General features: G+C 33.4%; 2 protein-coding genes across 2 annotated transcripts in view; one reads left to right on the forward strand and one right to left on the reverse strand.

The window, feature by feature from the left end:
• LOC125650369 (methylmalonyl-CoA epimerase, mitochondrial) overlaps positions 1 to 648 on the reverse strand; it is a 13,595-nt gene extending 12,947 nt beyond the window's left edge. Inside the window, exon 1 of the mRNA XM_048878606.2 lies at positions 400 to 648. Within this exon, the coding sequence (XP_048734563.1) occupies positions 400 to 447 (48 nt within the window). The 5' untranslated portion in view covers positions 448 to 648. The remainder of the gene's footprint in view (positions 1 to 399) is intronic.
• Positions 649 to 653: 5 nt separating this feature from the next.
• Positions 654 to 22,696, forward strand: LOC125650368 (mitochondrial import inner membrane translocase subunit TIM44-like). The gene is made up of 15 exons (XM_048878605.2): positions 654 to 744; positions 5,835 to 5,951; positions 8,967 to 9,062; positions 12,713 to 12,790; positions 13,470 to 13,550; positions 13,825 to 13,974; positions 14,748 to 14,817; positions 14,936 to 15,002; positions 15,468 to 15,553; positions 16,383 to 16,475; positions 17,421 to 17,545; positions 20,201 to 20,251; positions 20,387 to 20,476; positions 21,482 to 21,592; positions 22,218 to 22,696. The coding sequence occupies exons 1-15, from the start codon at positions 679 to 681 to the stop codon at positions 22,335 to 22,337; spliced, it is 1,401 nt and encodes a 466-aa protein (XP_048734562.2). The 5' UTR covers positions 654 to 678; the 3' UTR covers positions 22,338 to 22,696.
• Positions 22,697 to 22,880: the final 184 nt, after the last annotated feature.

Below are 22,880 nucleotides of genomic sequence, written 5' to 3' on the forward strand. Positions count from 1 at the left end.
AAATGTAGGGGTAGTAAACGGCATCAAATGTGCCAGAAAATATATGATTGGACTAAGAAATGAACCCCCGACCCCTACATTACATGTGATCTAACCAGTAACCACTAGGCAATCCAGGCTGATATCCACATGATTAACTAATTAAAGCAGGTCTGTAGGCATGAGCTGACACCAACATTAGTATGCTACATTCAAACCTGAATGGGAGAGTGTTTCCAGGCTTCCAGTCTTTTGCATAATTTTAAAAATTCCCATGAATCGGTGAATTTGTTCGGAAGTTGCACATGATACATGAAATTCAACCCAAGAGGTGTTGGTAATACATTGTGACAGCATATTCTAAGAGTGAAGTGATATCAAAGGATGTCATGGTAATTGAAAAAAAAAATTGAAAATTACCACAATTCTTGAAAACTGCCGTAAAGGTTGAAATGACAAATAAGCCATTTTCTACTTTCACTTTGTCGAAATTTCGAGCCCGATGTCTTATTGGTATGAAAAATGAGAGTAGATACAATAATTACTTTTCCTTAAAAACCCACTATGGAGAATGGCATTTAATATTTACAAATATTATTTTGCTATTGTTATGTATCAAAGATAAAAAACAAAAACAAAAACAAATGTTTTAGTAATAACTTCGGGATCGAGATGACTTAAATTCAATAAAAAACCAACATGTCGACCTTGGGCCACGCTGTTGCCAATGTTGGTATTGTTTGTCGTCAGAACTGTGTTTTACGTGTAAGTTTTATTAGATATAATTATGTGTAAGTCTAGGATCGTGTCAGTTTCTAATGGGCTGACCATGCTGTAAGGTAGAGGTAAACGTATACTGCGTGAGCATTTATGACATGTGATAAGTTCAGCTTACGCAATATATAGGCTTACATATATGGTCGTACGTCTTACACAGTTTGTTATAATAATGAATATGTTGAAAATATTATAATGACAGCGTTATAAACATTTCAGATTTTTAAATATGTGTATACGGTGTGACCGTTGGACCGAGCGAAGCAGCGTGTCCCAAGTGATTATCATAATTCTATTAAGCAGGTCCAGTCCAAAAACTATTTCTACCTACGTAGCTATTAATAGCTACCTAGGTATTTAAACCTACTTAAAGTAGCTAATTCTACCTACTTTTACCTGTTTTGAAAATAATATGTATACGGTGTGACCGTTGGACCGAGCGAAGCATGTACGTAATGGTCATTGGAATGTCCCAAGTGGTAATCATAATTCCGTTAAGTACGGTAGATTATGATTCATTTATAAATATATATTTTGAATGAAATTTCCTTGCGCTAAACACCCAGTAACATCTCAATATTAAAGGAGTTTATATGGGGACAACAGTTTTACATGATCCGCCTATTCATTGAACGCGGGAAATAAAATGCAAGGCGACGTATACTGTGCATTGTGACGTCACATTTAGCCTCGACCTTTTTTCTTTACATTCTGTATGCAATGAAAAAGGCCGTTAAAACTAAACAAAATTAACCAATAAATTCAAAATGGTAAAAAAGTAACCGTAATTTTGTCGTATATTCTTATTCAAAGAAACTCATGAACTCGTTCATCTATTTAGCCGTATTACGGTTTTATATGTATTTATTTGCTAAAACCTGTTACAATGATAATTATACTATTCACTTTGAACAAACAGAGTGTTTAAATTACGAATTGCACATTAGAATCTTCTATTATTGGCATTCAAAATAAAACACAAATAACTGTTGAAACAGGTAATGAAAAAATAAATGGCGGCACCCATATGGATCACGAAATTTCAGTGAACATATATAGAGATTATCTCTTTTTCTTTTGCTGATTTTGACTTTTTTCTTTTACATACGTGTTACCTTTAGAGCCTTGCTTTGCAGACGGGCCTCTGGCCCGTCCGAGCTTTGCTCAATATAAATAAATAATAATTAAGGCGCATCTTTTAAACAGTTCAGTCGTTTTATGTATCATGTTGTGCATGTGCACAGCAAAATTCGGAGTGTAAATTTGAATACTTTACGAGGGTGGGGAAAGTAGAGGAAATGCATGAAAATTCGCCCCAAAAACCTATAATGTAAAAATGCATGAAGGTAAACTTTAAAATTAATACAGATTTGTAAGACATTCTACACCTTTTATCACATGGCTTTGATCCTAAGCTCCTAGAAAATGGAACTGGGTGCTGTTATTGATGCAAATTTGAAAGGTTAGAAAGTAATCATTTTTGTCCAATATTTTTGTGGTATTCATCATCAGTGTAAGTGAATCAAGAAATTTGGAACACACCATATTGCGCCGTTCCCGCGTTTGGCCACAAAATGCAAGTAAAGGTAAAATAGGTAAAAATAGCTACCTGGAGTAGGTTTAAATACCAACGTAGCTATAAGTAGCTACGTAGGTAGAAATAGTCTTTGGACTGGACCTGTTAAGTACGGTAAATTAATTTGTTGTACGGTGTGACCGTTAAGACGAGCGAAGCCCATCAACACCTTGCAACACGAACTTATAGACATTTTATCCGCCTCTTCATTTAACTCGGGAAATATAATGCGGTGAATGTAAACTAGGGTTGGGTATCGTTTGGAAAATTTTGATACGATACGTATTGTAACACAGAGACGATATGCAATACATATTGACAATACAATATAAGTACATCTACACTTAATTTTGAGGATTAAAATGATTAAATAATACCAAAAATAAAGCTTTACATATTCTTTTTGTTTCATTTGCATATAGTGTTAGCTTGAATTAATCTATCATAAAAGACAATTGTGCATGAAATTATTATTTATTTGCTTTTATCAATATTGTTAACATATTTTTCTCTTCATGAAAACAAGGGCATCCACATTTTCTGGCTTTAAACAAACCCTAATTGCTGATACAATATCTCATGCTTTAAGTCTAAGGCAGCAAAGGAAATTATTTTCAGGATGAATATTCACAAATGAATTATAAATATACCCCCCGCAACAATTTGTGTGTGGGGGGGGGGGGGTATACTGGAATCGGGTTGTCCGTCCGTCTGTAGAAGCAATGGTTTCCGGGCTCTAAAGCATTATCCTTTCCACCTACCGTCACCATATCATATATATGGACTACCCATGGGATGAAGATGTTCCCTATCGATTTTGGGGTCAGAAGGTCAAAGGTCACGCGCACTGGACATCGAAATAGCAATATGGTTCGGTTTGTCATGCTATTTCTTTTTTACACTCAGAAAAGAGGTAGTTTATACCTATTACCAACACCCTTTGGGAGATTGGGGTAAGCGGGGGGTATTCTTAGTGAGCATTACTCACAGTACCTCTTGTTTCATTTATTTGTTCATATATTTGTTCATATAAAAATAATTGTGACTGCAGATCATGTTCGACTCTGATCACTACATATATCATTCATTGATTGATTTCTCGCCATTTTTCTGACAGTTAGCTTTATGATGTCATCACAAATTTGTTGTTAAATTACTTGTACCACCAGAGCTTACGACCTCTGCTACACCTCGTTGTTTTTCAAGCTACAAATGTAATATTTGAAAACTGAGAACACAGTATTGTCACCACGGGCACACTTTCGACACATGTTTGCGTTGTATGCAGTCATGGAGCAAATGGCATTTAGATAGTTCGTTCGTATATTTATTTTATTTATTTGTTAACTCGTTCATGAAATCTCACTGTAAGATACATTGATAACCACTCTTAATATATTAGATGATTAATGGGACTTGCTGTATCGGTTATCGTATCACTCAAAAATACCGATCATGTATAACGATAATCAATATATTGATCCAGCCCTAATGTAAACAGTTACATTGTGATGTCATATTAACTGCAATATTTTTTCTCTTTCAAACCAAGCAAAAACAAAACGTACGAAGCTATGAGAAAGCTTGTCTGGAATTTAAAAACATTTATGATACTTTCTAAACAATCTAATTATTTTCACTACGGGATTGTCAATGAAGTATACCGCAGTGACGATGACAGTTTTCCAGAAGCATTATGGGTAATACTTTAATATCTTTTTTCAGCTGATGAAGAGCAAATCACGTGACTCATATGTGTAATCATTGGAGCGAGCTCGTCGTGATACAAGCTTCGCTCGCTATAATTCATTTAAAAATTTGTATTATTTATAAAATTCCTCTTGCGCTAAACGCCCAGTAACATCTAAAAATTAAAGGGGGGGGGGGATATATGAGGATAACTACAGGATCCCCCTATTCATTTAATGCTGGAAATATAACGCCAGCCGATGTAAATCGTGGATTGTGTGGTCACATTTAGCCTCAACTGTTTTCTCTCTTCCAAATCAAACAATTGTAAATAACAACAATACATCCCGTTTGCAATGTAGATGACAGTTCAAACTAAACAAAATAAACCAACAAATTCAAAGTGGTGAAAAAGTAAGTTTAAAGATATCGTATATTTTTATTTAAAGAAACTCAAGAACTCGTTCATTCATTTAGTTGTTTTTAAATTACTGTTTTTCAATTTGATGATTGTCTAAAAACTAATAATAAGAATTATACCATTCATTTTTAACACACTGAGTGTTTGAATTACAAATTCCATGTCAGTCTTGTATTTTTGGCATTCAAAATTAAAATACAAATAACTGTTGAAGCAACTAATGAACAGAACAAGATGGCGGTATGTAGAGATTATCTCTATTCATTTGCTGATTTTCTCATTTATTCTTTTACATATGTGCTACTTTTAGAACCTTGCTTCGCGGACAGGTCAAATGGCTCGGTATGAATGTTTAACATTTTATATTTACACATTTTTGAGACATGGTATGATTGAGAACCGGGCTGGGTCACCTTCGTAACCCGATATTTTTTTTCTTCATGAAGAACACATTCTCAGTTATACATTTAGTCTTTGGTACAAAATTCAGCGCATGATAAAGCCTATAAAAAAAAATCAATTATCGTACATACATGTACAATCTGGTTGGTTAAATGGGTAACAAGACCATTTAACAAACATTTGCATACTTTCCATGAATTATACGCCTTTTTCATTTCATATAAAGTTGAATTTGATACTCTCAACTAGTAATGGGACGATGATCGATTATTATCGAAAATTGATTGGTTTACCCTTTCCGATTCCGATTATTGATTATAAAATTTTATAATCAGAAGTCGCAGTCAAAACCAGAAATAAAAATGGCGAATAACAAGGACCGAGTTGGTTTCGTTTTTTAGTTCATTTCAAAATGGCGAGCATGAGTAAAGACCATGCTGGTTCCAGATAGTGCCAATTTCCCTGTTAAATAAAACAAAGCATCTTTTGTAATTTTTTTCAAAAATATCTGTTTCAATCCCAAGGTTAGTGCCAGTTTTAATGTAGTTTGCTGTTAGATAAAAAATAATGCGTCAATGACTGGTTTTGGTCATTTATGCAGTATTCATTTGGAGAAAGTAACATACATGGTGGTGTAGAAGTTTTAAACAAATAATATTGAATAAAAATTTTTTTTTTCAAAATATAGAAATACGATTATGAATCGAAAATCGATCGGTTTTCTACTCCCAATTACAAAATGATTATCGATTATGATTTTAAACCGATTGCCCATCACTACTCTCAATGAATTATTTGACAATTAAATACCTTTCACTTATCGGCGATTTTTCAAAACCAGGGCTAAAAGGAGACTGGATGAGGTTGATCCTGGCCGGCATTATTTATTATGATTTAGTTGTTAATGTTGTGATTAATTAATGATAATTCTGGTTATTTAAACTTATCAGGTGTATTTGTGTATGATTATTTTTACATTTTTGATTCTAGTTAGTTAAATGTCAACGCTGCACAATACCGCATCGTCAGTATCATCTCTGGAGAGGTATTCATAATAAAGGATTGAATGAACCATTACTGAAAAACCCTCAGGCACAACTCAAGCAGGTAATCTTAGAAAAAGAATGTAGCAATATTTTACATTTACAGTAAAACACTCAAAACCAACATGCTTATAACAATTTAATAATGCAAAAATTTTATTGGATATAACGAAGTTCGGTTATAATGAACTGTATAACGGTGTTTTACTGTGTAATATGCAAGGTTGCAGTTATGATGGTTGCTTAATCAAGCAAGCAACCATGTCATTATACCCGCACTTTCTAAAGAAAGTTTGGAGATATTGTTGTTACCCTGGTCCGTCTGTCTGTCACACTTTCTTCTACCTCAAACTGCTCTTTTATTTCAAGTGGTAACCAATTGATCTTTTGGAATAGGATATGTGGTGTACTGTAGATATATAATAAGGTTTTAGAATATTCAATTTTACCCTGGGGGCAAAACGAGGGTCAAAAAATGACGTTTTTTCAACAAAAACCTGGTTCCCAGAACTCCTCCTACATTTCATGCAGTAGCCCAATCATCTTTTGGAAGATGATTGGTTGGGTCCTGTAGATGTGCAATAAGGTTTTGGAATTTTCATTTTCACCCTGGGGACCAAATGGGGGTCGAAAATGATGCTTTTTAACACCACCCTGGTTCCCAGAACTCCTCTTACAATTTACACAGTAGCCTAATAATCTATTGAAAAATGATTGCTGGTGTCCTGTAGATGTGCAATGAGGTTTTGGAATTTTCATTTTTACCCTAGGGTTTAAATACAATATGTAGGGGTCGAAAAATGACGATTTTGTACAAAGAAACCCTGGTTCCCAGAACTCCTCTTACATTTTACACAGTAGCCTAATTATCTTTTGGAAGATGATTGCTGGTGTCCTGTAGATGTGCAATAAGGTTTTGGAATCTTCATTTTCACCCCTGGAGTCAGATGAGGGTCGAAAAATGACGTTTTTTTGCACAAAAGAACCCTGGTTCCCAGAACTCCTCTTACATTTTAAGCAGTATCCTAATAATCTTTAGGGAGATGGTTGCTGGTGTCCTGTAGATGCACAATAGGGTTTCAGAATTTTTATTTTTGCCCTGGGGGCCAAGTGGGGGTAAAAAAATAACGATTTTGTACAAAAAAAACCTTGTTCCCAGAACTCCTCTTTAATACATTTTAAGCATTATCCTAATAATCTTTTGGATGATGATTGCTGGTGTCCTGTAGATGTGCAATAAGGTTTTTGAATTTTTATTTTCACCCCTGGGGTCAAATGAGGGTTGAAAAAGGACATTTTTGCACAAAAGAACACTCAGGTCCCCAGAACTCTTTTTACGTTTTAAGCAGTATCCTAATAATCTTTAGGAAATTGGTTGCTGGTGTCCTGTAGATGCGCAATAAGGTTTTGGAATTTTTATTTTTGCCCTGGGGGCCAAATGGGGGTTGAAAATGATGCTTTTTGTACAAAAAACCTTGGTTCCCAGAACTCCTCTTACAATTTATGCATTAATTAATTTTAAAATAACAATTGTGGCTTCTTTGCCAGTAATACCAATATGACGAAGAGTGTATTTAAAGTCAAACACTTGTGTGCGGGTATTACTGTCTTATGACAGCATCTAGTTTGATTTGGTTTCGTGTTTATATACTTTCAAAGACAATTAAGAAATAAATTTCAATTTTGAAAATGCATGAGGGCATGGACTGCAATGCTTCACATCGACATACTTCATGAAAAGTATATTGGTATGAAGCATAGTAGTTCATCGTCATGCCCTCATGTATTGTCAGAAATGAAATTTATTTAAGTTCAAGTGACACTTTATTGGGCAGAGTTCACTTTCACTTAGGGTTTCATACATGTAGCTGTGGATCTGTAGCTCTTTGGGGGGTGGAGTTGGGGGGATGGGGTGGAATACACCAGAGAGTTACTGATCCACCCCTTATAGGAAACCTTCAATTGATCCACCTCTTAGAGAAAACCTTCAGTTGATCCACTCCTTATAGGAAACCTTCAATTGATCCACCCCTTATAGGAAACCTTCAATTGATCCACCACTTATAGAAAACCTTCAATTGATCCGCCCCTTTTAAAAAACCTTCAGTTGATCCGCCCCTTATAGAAAACCTTCAATTGATCCGCCCCTTATAGAAAACCTTCAGTTGATCCACCCCTTATAGAAAACCTTCAATTGATCCGCCCCTTTTAGAAAACCTTCAATTGATCCGCCCCTTATAGAAAACCTTCAATTGATCCGCCCCTTATAAAAAACCTTCAGTTGATCCGCCCCTTATAGAAAACCTTCAATTGATCCACCCCTTATAGAAACTCTTCAATTTACAGCACAACTGCGCATGATTCAGCATGTTCAGGTCTATTTTCTCATTTTTACATCACAGCCTCAAGATTTTGATATGAGAAAAATTCTCTACATATTTCCCCACTAAACACGTGTCAAGACATGCCCTCAGACATTTATAAGAGCCACGTTCAAACTGTATCATTGTATTCATACAATTATCAGCAATTGTTGTCAAATGTAGGAAGTAAATTCTGTGGTAGAAATTGAGGAATCTGTATGTGGAATAGTTAAGAGTCAATGTAGACATGTTATGAACAAGCCTGGCTTGCAATACAAAGCCAGGGTCCATTCTGATGCGGACCCAGAGCTGCCTGAAAGTGGACTCAGAAGTGAATTTGAACACGTATAGCTGTTTCAAATTTTGTTGAAACGAACTTGGGGTTAGTTTTCTGAGGGTTAGCTTTCTGAGTCTGCATTAGAACTGGATCTGCTTGGGTGCAAGATTTAGCAGTGGTAATGCAATACTGTATGCATTTTAAAATATGTCTGGATCATGCCAAATTAAAATGAGTGGGTTCTGAAGTCATGGTCTGACAATGACAAGTTAAGAAAGTTAAAATGAGTGGGTTCTGACGTCATGGTCTGACAATGACAAGTTAAAATGAGTGGGTTCTGAAGTCTGACAATGACAAGTTAAGAAAGTTTATGCCTTTCTCTGTTTGTTTATACAAAAAGACTGCTGAAGCAATTAGATGTTTGTCTTTTCTTTTTTAGCTTCAATATTACTCGGAAAACCAACAGCCAAAGAATTTCTTTCAAAAATTATTTGACCAAGTGCAAGATGATCTAAAGAAGAACAAAGAAATCAAGGTATGTTTTTTAAAAAATTGATCTACGTTGACTGAGAATGATGATGTACGATTTTTAAACAAATTGATAATTCAATACACAATTTCCGAGTTGCCCAATAGTTCTTTCCCTTTGTGGAACTCTTACGCACAGTGAGACGCAAATCATACTATCGTCCACATGCGGTGGGTACAAATGCTTATCGCTGCCTTCATATATTGCTTAAAGGCCTATTATCAGACATCATGCAGCCACTCAAACTGCAAGGACACACAATATTAGTAAGTTCATGAGTATTTTTAAAATAGCTCAAACAAAAATCAATAATCACCATTTATGTTTATCAGCTTCTATTACCCAAAAACTCTGTTCACCGTAGCTCGTTTTTGCTGTCATAAAAAATCTGAACAAAAGAATGATTGAGATTGAAAATTTGTCATTTATTACAATACCAAATGACGAAAGAAATCTTCAACATAAGATTTTGGGGGAAATCAGATAATACATTCTACATCAAAGTACCTGCAAAGCTAAATTACTCAAAGTCTGATTTCCCCCAAAGAAGACAAAATAACTTAAATAATGCTACGCTATAAGATGACAAATAAAAATGCATCAAAACAAACCCAGAGCAAAAAGATGGCGAACAAATAAGGCCAACCCAAATGACGTAAAAGCCTATATAAAAAGATTGCATAGCACCGGAGTAAACCGCCATATTGAGGACGGAAAGTTGGGGTGGTGGAGGGTTGAACAAAATGAAAAAACTTTGATCCACTTTACAATTTGTATTCACTGAATCCCATGTATATGAAAAGGCTAATGTGACTGTGCAAAACACAAGCTATCGTGTGCCTATCCAAGCCATTGATTGGCTACCAAACTTGAGGCCCCCAACGGGGTAAAGTTATACGAGGTCCCCAATAGGGTAAATGACACATATATTACAGGGGCATCAGAAAGTTGGGGAGACGGATGGGAATGGGGGACCAATTCATATTTCCACCAGCATCATAATAATACTATTATTTCTTTTGTGAGGATCCGGATTAAGATAGGTCCTCAGTACCCCTTGCTTGTTGTAAGAGGCGACTAAATGGGGGCGGTCCTTCGAATGAGACCGCAAAAACCGAGACCCCGTGTCACAGCAGGTGTGGCACGCTAAAGATCCTACACTCAAAGGCCGTCAGCATCGAGCATAGGACAAAATTTTGCAGCCCTTCACCAGCAATTGTGACAATTCCATGTATATATGAGAAATTCTTGAGCGTAATAATTACTAATTCAAAACTACTATGTAGCTGCGTGTTGATTCCAAATTATCATGAACAAATACATGGTAAGCTTGGGTAAAAATAAAAGTTCACATTTCGCTGCTCCCCTGACCACAGATATCGTAGTTGTGTTCGCTGCTCCATTGTTTCAGATATTGACGTAAGCTTCAAAGAACGACTGTAAATAATTTGTTTTATTTCACTGATCGTCATAAATTTATCAGTTTCTCCTCATCTTTTTTTCAAAATTATTGGGGCGGCATCTGTGTAACACGATTAGTTCCTTATTGAAATTGCATCTACTTAGATTGGCATAAGTGGTATACACTGTACATGTACATATATCCAATTTATGTACATGTCATATGAAACTTTTTCTCAGGATATAAGATTGAACACACGTTACACACATGCATTAACCATATAAGCAAAACCATCAAAATTCAAGTTTGTTACTATCATTTTACATTCACATTGTGAATAGCCTTTTCTAGAATATTTTTTTCCCCATATAAAATATGAAATCCAATTGCAAACCACATGTAACTTATAATACTTTAGTTTAACATAGTTCAAATTATTATCCAAGGTTTTAAATATACTCAAATTTCACATGTCATATGAAAATATGATATTAATGTATAATTCAAGATTGGGGGTGGGGGGGTGGGTTTGGGTTGTACCTGTTGTAGAGCTTATAGCTTTTAAAATGATACGTCAACATATGGTTTTCTTACGCAAATCCTTTTTCTGAGATAATAATCTGTAAATTAAAAACAATTTATTCAAGGTTTAGTCCATAAAAATTGGGAAAAAAGACCAATATTGACATCAAATGGTATTTTCAACAGTATTTCTTTTAACATGTTTGGGCTCACAAAGTGTACATTATGAAAATAGTTATTCAAATTTATTAAAATAAATGATTACATATCATTTAATATGGGTATATAGTCTATGTTGCTTATTACAGCCCATTTGTTTGGAAAAAATAATAATTCTTAAGAAAAATAAGAAGGAGGAATACATTTTCATTAATGCTGATTATATGTGGATGGGGTGCTTTTGAGAAGCAATAACAATGAAAATAGCATGTTAACATATATATTTTTCAATGTTTATCTATTACCGGAATATATATCTATCTTATAAAGGCAATTTTTTCATGATTGAGTCCATTTAAGATCTACCTTAATTGAAAATATTGTATTTTGAATTAGGTCATCCCAGACATCACATTCAACTTGCATAACAGTGAGGGAAGAGTAAAACCGATCTTTTTCCAGAGAGAAAAATTATCTAATTAAAAGTATTCTAAACACTGTGTAAAATTTAAGCCTCAACTCTCTAGAGTGTGATTCAGAGCACTCTCTGTGGGCGTATTGAACTTGCCAATCTGCGTCTTTATCAGAATTTCGATAAGCCTTTTTTTAAGTTAAAAACCCCCTGCTGAACAAAGAGTCCATATGTGGGGAATATACACAAATGTATGTAATCTAAATGTACCTCAACTGAATCTGCTACCCATTATTTAAGCAGATGAGATATCTCGTGTAATATCGTTTTACACATTGCATTATTTAAGCAGATGAGATATCTCGTGTAATATTGTTTTACACATTGCATTATTTAAGCAGATGAGATATCTCGTGTAATATCGTTTTACACATTGCATTATTTAACAGATAAGATATCTCGTGTAATATCGTTTTACACATTGCATTATTTAAGCAGATGAGATATCTCGTGTAATATCGTTTGACATATTGCATTATTTAAAAAGATGAGATATCTCGTGTAATATCATGTTACACATTGCAGTATTTGCTGTTTTAAATGAATGTTATTCCAGCTTTAAATTATATGGTGGATATGCATCGTTTGAAAAAATATTTCTAACTAATTGGGCCATTTTAAGATGAATTAAATGTTACTAGCTTGATTCAAAATATAATAAAATAAGATATAAAGGTTAGCGAGTTCTTGTGAAAACTACATTTATGCAGTGAAAAGAAAGCTCATTACTCTTTGTAAAGAGATTGTATAGCTTTCATTTGTGATTTTTCTCACTCATATCATCTTATTCCTTTCTAATATTACAAAAAGTACATGTAGATGCATTTGATTTATGAAATTTGAAATGACTGCATATTTATCAAAAAATACACAAGGAGCCAACTTTTATAGCATATTGAATTTTTGTCCAGGGAGCAAACATCCAGGACTAGATGTAATTTGTTTTAAACTTGGAAAGAAATGCTTTTATGCAGATGAATAAATGACATTGTTATTTTTTACAATAAATGACTTGTCAGTCATTTGGATTCTTTAAATGATTTGAACAAAATTGTCTTTTAATACTATTCTTTTAATGAAAAATTTTAATTCTGATTAAAGGAAAACTTAAAGAAGTTTAGAGAAGAAAGAAAAAAATTGGAGGAGGCCGATGCCTTGTTGAAAGCAAGAGAGAAGTTTGTAAGTAGATGTGTTTAGTTTTCAAATTTAATTAGTTGTAATAGTTGAGTGAATTTTATCATGTTTATATACATTTGTATCATTATAATGTGTGTTCCACTTGGACTTTGACAAATTTCAAACAATTCATTTTCTGCTCATTACCGCAGACAATATGGAGTGAATTTTAAAACAGGAATATAGGTATACAATGAGAATATGTAGGTCAAGTAGCTTGTATGGATTCCGTATAAAGAATTATCAATTTTAACATGTGACATATTCCAAGTTCATTGTGAATTTCCTCACAGTGGGCCAAACATTGACAAGTTTGAAGCATAAATTACTTCTTAAAATTTAGAGCACAGGTTTGTGAAGTTCTCAATATTTTATGTATTTTGTATACCAGTATCAGCTGTGAAGTTCTCAATATTTTATGTATTTTGTATCAGCTGTGAAGTTCTCAATATTTTATGTATTTTGTATCAGCTGTGAAGTTCTCAATATTTTATGTATTTTGTATACCAGTATCAGCTGTGAAGTTCTCAATATTTTATGTATTTTGTATACCAGTATCAGATGTGAAGTTCTCAATATTTTGTGTATTTTGTATCAGCTGTGAAGTTCTCAATATTTTATGTATTTTGTATCAGCTGTGAAGTTCTCAATATTTTACCTTGTCCTTTATTTTATTTTCTAGAAAAAGGTGCAAGAAGAAACTAAAAAGAGTTCCACTGTCTTTCAAAAGACGTTCGAGGATGTCAAGGAAAAAGTTTCTGAGGTAACAGATAATTTTTGCATCACATTATTAACATATATTCACTTGCATTTCAAAATTTCCATAGAATCATGTTTTGTTAATGAATACATTGTTGATGTAATCCAGTGAATTCTCAAATTGTTGCTGCATCATTCATCATTTAATCACAAAAGGCAGTAATTTAATGAGAATGACTGTGTGTGAATAGAAACATTATGTCAAAATTTGTCTGATCATACCTGTGGTATGTCCAGGGGTACATAAATAGTTGAAGCATTATTGAATATGTTTTCAGACAGTGGACGAAGTCAGTAAATCAGAATTTGGTAAGAAAAGTAAAGAATTCACAGAGGAACTCGGGAAAACTGCAGGGAAAGCTGCAGAGACGATTGGTAGTGCCGGAGAACACCTGGCTAAATCTCAGCCCATGAAGAAAGTCGCACAGGTATAATACACAAATACCAGACTACATGTTACAACTCACACAGGTATAATACACAAATACCAGACTACATGTTACAACTCACACAGGTATAATACACAAATACCAGACTACATGTTACAACTCACACAGGTATAATACACAAATACCAGACTACATGTTACAACTCACACAGGTATAATATACAAATACCAGACTACATGTTATAACTCACACAGGTATAATACACAAATACTAGACTACAACTCACACAGGTGTAATACACAAATACCAGACTACATGTTACAACTCACACAGGTGTAATAGACAAATACCAGACTACATGTTACAACTCACACAGGTATAATACACAAATAACAGACTACATGTTACAACTCACACAGGTATAATACACAAATACTAGACTACATGTTACAACTCACACAGGTGTAATAGACAAATACCAGACTACATGTTACAACTCACACAGGTGTAATAGACAAATACCAGACTACATGTTACAATTCACACAGGTATAATACACAAATACTAAACTACATGTTACAACTCACACAGGTATAATACACAAATACCAGACTACATGTTACAACTCACACAGGTATAATACACAAATACCAGACTACATGTTACAACTCACACAGGTGTAATACACAAATACCAGACTACAACTCACACAGGTATAATATAAAAATACCAGGCTTTTCACATGCTACAACTCGAGTACGTGTAATCACAATTAGCTGCACAATGAAATCGTTTTTGCTCTCACATTGCAGGGTGTTAAAACGGTATCGGAGGAATTAGATGAGCTTGCTTTTTCAAGACACAGGATTTACAAAGCTCCAGGTAAAAAAAAAGCAACTTTGGTTATAAGAATCTGTTTTGAGATTGACATGATTCCGTTTTGAGGTGTTGCTGTGTGTTTGAACAGCTGTTTACATGGCCATTTATCTTTTTGATTCAGAAAAACCTATGAAGAGGTCAGACTTCAGGACCCTGGTGAAAGAGGAAAGGGAAATCAAAGTGGATGAGTAAGACTTTTTTATACAGTTTATTAAGTACTAAATACATGTTATTTTATTATATACAGTCAAACCTCACTATCTTGAACTCAATGAGGCTGATAAATAAATTCTGAGATATCAAATTATTGAGGTTAAGAGACATCAAGAAAATGTAGTTGGTACTTCCAACTTACTTCGACATATTCATGATGTTCTAAATAAAGATGTTTGAGATACTGAGGTTCTACTGTACAGGGGTGTGATTTGTTTTTCTTTTTATTGAAGAAATCCTCTGATTGGCTTAAATTTCGGGGAAAAAATAGTACACTTAGAGTTTGATCTAAAGTGACAGAAAATGATATTTTTCCAGGTAGGGTAGGGGTGTTTTCCTTTTTGACCAATTTTCCTCCGATTTCTGAGGACTTCAGTGGCAGCCCTGACTGTTATATGCTTTGTAATTTGTTGCTTACAATTTTGACTCCCTTTTTACAGCGAGACCACAGGAGTAACAGTGCATAAAGATTCCAAGTTCTATCAAAGCTGGCAGAATTTCAAAGAGAACAATGCTTATGTAAATAGTAAGTAGCTGGCAGAATTTCAAAGAGAACAATGCTTATGTAAATAGTAAGTAGCTGGCAGAATTTCAAAGAGAACAATGCCTATGTAAATAGTAAGTAGCTGGCAGAATTTCAAAGGGAACAATGTTTATGTAAATAGCTGGCAGAATTTCAAAGAGAACAATGCTTATGTAAATAGTAAGCACATCAAGGAAAAACCAGCATATTATTAAGTGGATGATTGGATGATTGTCAATATTGCAGCTGTGTAACATCTGAATTAGGAAGTGGTTTTCATATGGACCTGATTACTATGGATAAGTCCCTGGGGGGGGGGGGGGATCTCTGTTTGACTTATATGCATTTTTTTATGGCTGCACAACTTGTGACATTTGATGGATTTTTAATGTGTTAATGTCAGTGTAAGCTGTAACAAATGAACAAGAGGGTCCCAGAACTGTAATCTGAACTTTATCTTTGGTGCAGATCTCTTGTTAAATACCAGTCTGTATCAGACTATACAGAGGGGATGAGCTTTCATGTTTATTACTGCAGAGAAATACATATATATATCAATTGTTCCAAATTTAATCTTTTCATCTACAAAACATTAAATACTGTAAATTGTACTACATGTATGTATTTTCTTGTGTAAAGTACAGATGCCTCTGAATTTTGCAGTATGTGTAATTTGTTTTGTAGAAAAATATAAGGTTTGTAACATAAAAGTCAAACTGACACTTAATTCGGCCACAGCTTTCAGGATAAGAGAAACCTATACAAGTCATTTATTATGATATGTACTTTACAGTAGGATTATTTTTCAGATTTTGATGTAATCATTTTTCAGAAGTGTTTGAGTTAAAGATGAAGTATGATGAAAGTGACAACCCTGCTATCAGAGTGACCAGGGCCGTGACAGATTTAATAGGGAGAGCTCTAGGTGCGTATAATGATAAAATCACTCAAGGTCTGTGACAAATTTAATGATAAAATCATTCTAGGGCCGTGACAGATTTAATAGGGAGAACTCTAGGTGTGTATAATGATAAAATAATTCTAGGGCCGTGACAGATTTAATGATAAAATTATTCTAGGGCTGTGACAGATTTAATGATAAAATCATTCTAGAGCTGTGACAGATTTAATAGGGAGAACTCTAGGTGTGTATAATGATAAAATCATTCTAGGGCCGTGACAGATTTAATGATAAAATTATTCTAGGGCTGTGACAGATTTAATGATAAAATCATTCTAGAGCTGTGACAGATTTAATAGGGAGAACTCTAGGTGTGTATAATGATAAAATCACTCAAGGTCTGTGACAAATTTAATGATAAAATCATTCTAGGGCCGTGACAGATTTAATAGGGAGAACTCTAGGTGTGTATAATGATAAAATCACTCAAGGTCTGTGACAAATTTAATGATAAAATCATTCTAGGACCGTGACAGATTTAATAGGGAGAACTCTAGGTGTGTATAATGATAAAATCACTCAAGGTCTGTGACAAATTTAATGATAAAATCATTCTAGGACCGTGACAGATTTAATAGGGAGAACTCTAGGTGTGTATAATGATAAAATCACTCAAGGTCTGTGACAAATTTAATGACAAAATCATTCTAGGGCTGTGACAGATTTAATATGGAGAACTCTAGGTTTGTATAATGATAAAATCATTCTAGGGCCGTGACAGATTTAATGATAAAATTATTCTAGGGCTGTGACAGATTTAATGATAAAATCATTCTAGGGCCGTGACAGATTTAATAGGGAGAACTCTAGGTGTGTATAATGATAAAATCACTCCAGTTCTGTGACAAATTTAATGCTATTGGAGGAAATTTATCAGAATGTAAGTCAGTTGTCAATTTTGTTTTTCAGGTAGTGTACTTACACCGTCAACATTAAGCGAGGCCCTGACAGAAATCAACAAATACGACCCATCATTTACACCGGAGGGTTTCGCATCATTTTGTGAAACCATTGTTGTTCCTAATATATTAGAGGTATCTACTACATGTATACACACTATTTAAATATTATAGGTACCTAATTCATGTATACACACTATTTAAATATTAGAGGTACCTAATTCATGTATACACACTATTTAAATATTATAGGTACCTAATTCATGTATATACACTATTTAAATATTATAGGTACCTAATTCATGTATACACACTATTTAAATATTATAGGAACCTAATTCATGTATACACACTATTTAAATATTATAGGTACCACTATTTAAATATTATAGGTACCTAATTTATGTATATACACTATTTAAATATTATAGGAACCTAATTCATGTATACACACTATTTAAATATTATAGGTACCACTATTTAAATATTATAGGTACCTAATTTATGTATATACACTATTTAAATATTATAGGAACCTAATTCATGTATACACACTATTTAAATATTATAGGTACCACTATTTAAATATTATAGGTACCTAATTTATGTATATACACTATTTAGATATTATAGGTACCTAATTCATGTATACACACTATTTAAATATTATAGGTACCTAATTCATGTATATACACTATTTAGATATTATAGGTACCTAATTCATGTATACACACTATTTAAATATTATAGGTACCACTATTTAAATATTATAGGTACCTAATTTATGTATATACACTATTTAGATATTATAGGTACCTAATTCATGTATACACACTATTTAAATATTATAGGTACCTAATTCATGTATACACACTATTTAAATATTAGAGGTACCTAATTCATGTATATACACTATTTAAATATTATAGGTACCTAATTCATGTATATACAGTATTTAAATATTATAGGTACCTAATTCATGTATATACACTATTTAAATATTATAGGTACCTAATTCATGTATACACACTAATTCATGTATATACACTATTTAAATATTATAGGTACCTAATTCATGTATATACACTATTTAAATATTATAGGTACCTAATTCATGTATACACACGATTTAAATATTAGAGGTACCTAATTCATGTGTACACACTATTTAAATATTATAGGTACCTAATTCATGTATACACACTATTTAAATATTATAGGTACCTAATTCATGTATACACACTATTTAAATATTATAGGTACCTATTTCATGTATACACACTATTTAAATATTATAGGTACCTAATTCATGTATACACACTATTTAAATATTATAGGTACCTAATTCATGTATACACACTATTTAAATATTATAGGTACCTAATTCATGTATACACACTATTTAAATATTATAGGTACCTAATTCATGTATACACACTATTTAAATATTAGAGGTACCTAATTCATGTATATACACTATTTAAATATTATAGGTACCTAATTCATGTATACACACTATTTAAATATTATAGGTACCTATTTCATGTATACACACTATTTAAATATTACAGGTACCTAATTCATGTATATACACTATTTAGATATTATAGGTACCTAATTCATGTATACACACTATTTAAATATTATAGGTACCTAATTCATGTATACACACTATTTAAATATTATAGGTACCTATTTCATGTATACACACTATTTAAATATTATAGGTACCTAATTCATGTATATACACTATTTAGATATTATAGGTACCTAATTCATGCACTAGTAAAATTGCAACATATCTTAAACATATGATTAACATATAAATATCCAATTATATGTCAAACATATGTTGCAATTTTACCTGTGTACATGTATATACTCTTAAGATATTTTAAAGGTTCTTGATACATACAGTACCCGCAACGTTATTCTTGACATGATAAACGATAGAACACGATACACGCACGATACGATAGGATACACGGTAAACCTGATATTGTTTTATGTTCTCCCTCAAATATACTGTCTTTCCTCAATTCCTAAAAATAGCTTCTTTAACAAAACGAATAAAGCTTTCGGAAAGGATCGTACTTTTTCATTAGATTTAATATACGATCTCAATAGTTTCCGAAGCTACACGATAAACAATTTTCACGATAAACGGAAAACCTGATACACTCAATACACGATAGACCTGATAAACGCAAAACACGATAGAAGACGGAAAACCTGATACACGATAGCATAGGATAAACTCACGATACGATAGGATACATGCACGATACGATAGGATACACGCACAATAGAGCACGATAGGAATGTCAAGAATAATGTTGTGGTACTGTACATGTATGTACATTTCTCATATATTAACAGTACCTACATATAATGTGTACACTTCTCCGAGAGGTTTGTATTATTGTGTACACTTCTCTGAGAGGTTAGCAGTTACAAATTGGGTTTTACCAGCGACACAGTAACAGAGTGTTTGAGACTGTTAAATCAGCATTAACAGTCACAAATAATATATGGCAAGATACTAGTTATTACCATTCTAATGCAATTTCATGTTTTGCTAGATGTCTTTGTCTTATTTTGCTTTTATTTTTGTTTTAAAAAAAGACAGTCTTGAAATGTTTAATACTCTTAACTGCCTCAACCTTAGTGCATTATAGGGCTGTCACGGTTCTAAACCCTTTGTCACATTTTCATGTTCACTTCCTTTAAAGATTATGTTAGTATGAAGGATATGATTTTTCTAAATTTGACTCCTGTTTGATTTTCAAGGCCATGGTTAGAGCTGATACAGAAGTTTTGAAGGACTGGTTACATGAAGCTGTAAGTTTGATCAATGTTACAAAAGTTTGCAGAAATAAAATTATATCCTTGTTGTTTTTGGTTTGTTTTGGTTTTTGTTTTTTTTACTGTTTCTCAAACTTGTGCTAGATATTATGTAGACTTTGTATTTTCCAGGCTTATAATGTGACATCTGCGATACTGAAACCTTACATAGAAGCCAGATACAAGTCATATTCACAGATCATCGATATCGGTCGGGTGGATGTAAGTATCGTAAAACGTAGCTGTTGCCATTTTTTTCTCTTTTAAATAACTTGCATTTGATTTGAATGTCACAAACACAGTAAGTTTTTAGTTCTTACATTTCTATATGTGAGGTTCACTAATAGTGGATTGTTAGATTTGTCGTTGTGTGGATCATTTTTACATCAACAAATGGGAGACAATTCCTGCATGTTGATTTCTATGTGAAGAGAGTTATCTTTCCTAACTCTTTGAAAATCATTCTTGTCTTTTCTAATTTAAATTAATTTGATTCTTTATATTCTAGTCTCACTGATTGGTCAAATACAAACTAGGATATGCAATTTATTTTGTATAATATGGTTTGGTATGGGGACACGCCTCCTGAAAACCAGCATCCAGAACTACTTTTCTGGGGCTGTTTTTAGTATGCCAGTCCCCAAAAGCATATGACTGTGCATAAGCAATTATTTCCCTTGCTGTTACTAAAGCGGAGTGTAAACACACAGATATTTGTATTTTTGTTTCTGATGATGAGACGTGAAATTTGCTAATGCTTTGTGTAATAAAATTGATTGAAAAACCCAGCAGTGCTCGAGTGTAATTAAGGTACTACCCCTGAGAAGTCAAGCTGACCATATGAGTTAAACTATATTGGGCCTTGATAATAAAAAAAATTGATAAGAAAAGCAGGGATGTTGGGGACAGCTCCCATTCCAATACCACTGGTCAATGAGTTTATCAGATTAAAGATAATACTTTGAAGCTGTTACATACTAAATGAATTGACACCCATATTAATGTTATAGTATCAATGTGATCACTCGTGGCTTCCATAAAGCAGGACTTTTGTTAAGAGTTGCTTAATCATGGTGGCCGTCAGAATGTAAAAAAAAAAAATGCATTTATATGTGTCTATTATTAATTCATGGTTTTAAATATTACTTGGAAGCGTTATAATGGGAATGTGCCCCATCTTAAAGAATGCTTGACAATGATGCGTGTAATGTGGACTTTTCCCCTCAGGTTCTTGGTGGCCAGGTGATGGAGCAGGGTCCAGTCTTACTAATCCAGTTTCATGCTCATCAGATCGAGTGCTGGCGGGATTTTAAAAATGAAGTTGTTGTTGGTAGTCCAGTGAGTATACATATTCACGAATATTCAGTTTCTCATAATCGTAGAATCAAGTTTGTTCAAACCGTGATCCCTTGGGTCAGAGTGGGGCCACTAACAGTGTGAAGTTTTATGATTATATAGAATTGAAACATTCTCACCAAGAAACTCCAAGTTGCATATGGTCTGAATGCAAGCATTTAAGAGTTTTTGATTCTGTGAACATGTAGAAGTTCTGTATTTACATGTAATATTTCGGCTTGCTAGTGTAACGTCAAACTAAGACCCCTGTCCCATAATAGTGGTTTTAAATTCTATATAGGACTTTGTCTGAAGAACACGGAGACTTCATTCATATATAAACATACATGTAGTGTTCATTTAGTGTCAATATTTCAGCATTGCTGAATTTCATTCTATTCATTTTATATTTATTAAGAAGTTTGGGCAGTTTAGATATTATTAACTGCGATTCAGTTTATAAGAGTTTCTAAACTTCATATCTTATAAAATGAGTAGAAATCACTTCCGTTCTTTATACATTTGGTGCAATTTTGTGAGTAATTTCTAAGAAAATGTGAATTTTATGACACGGAGCAATATTACCATAGCAACAAACCATTATAGTATCATATTCTCATTTTTGCAGAATGATATTTTCAAAATGACATACACCTGGGCTCTATGCAGAGATCAAGAGGAATTAGACCCTAAAGCTGCGTGGAAGTTGTTAGAATTTAGTGCCACGAAAACTAATGTAGTAATATAAGACAATAATAAACACTCTAGGCTTTTAACAAATATAATACGGTGCCAAAACATGTAACATCTGAAGACTATTCACCTTCCGAATTAGTGATGACAAGTGGTGTGAAAGGTTACGTGTGCAGACAGCGGTGCTCCACGAGTACGAGATACAGGGATTTATAGAAGTTACACGAGACGGGCATTTCATTTCGACCACTCTCATATATTGCTTGAAGGTTGTCATCCTTGCGTGCGAGTTGATGAGACACAGTTTCCTTGCCAGTGTCTATGATGTGGAGAGATACTGTTCTCATAAATGTGTTTTCTGTAATGTACTGCAATGGCAGACCAATAAATATTTATAAAATGTTAAAATTTGAAGATGGTGTGACTTGTTATTCAATATGCATTTGTACATCTATTTAAGGTTAATCGATCCTCGTGTGATGTCATAGGTTTTTGCAAAAATCTTTATCAAATTAAACTTTGCGCATGATAGAAATATATCTTTCAGAGGAATTTTATTCACTGCATAAAATAAAAAAACTGGTAAACTATTGAATTT

The sequence above is a fragment of the Ostrea edulis genome, chromosome 5 (assembly GCF_947568905.1).
Source record: "Ostrea edulis chromosome 5, xbOstEdul1.1, whole genome shotgun sequence".
Classification (NCBI taxonomy): domain Eukaryota; kingdom Metazoa; phylum Mollusca; class Bivalvia; order Ostreida; family Ostreidae; genus Ostrea; species Ostrea edulis.

Excerpts from the sequence above, each read along its gene's own strand:
- LOC125650368 (XM_048878605.2), top strand. The coding sequence starts at position 679 with ATGTCGACCTTGGGCCACGCTGTTGCCAATGTTGGTATTGTTTGTCGT. Across the intron at positions 14,818-14,935 it reads CAGGATTTACAAAGCTCCAG|AAAAACCTATGAAGAGGTCA; the intron begins GTAAAAAAAAAG and ends TTTTTGATTCAG. Across the intron at positions 20,477-21,481 it reads TCGATATCGGTCGGGTGGAT|GTTCTTGGTGGCCAGGTGAT; the intron begins GTAAGTATCGTA and ends TTTTCCCCTCAG.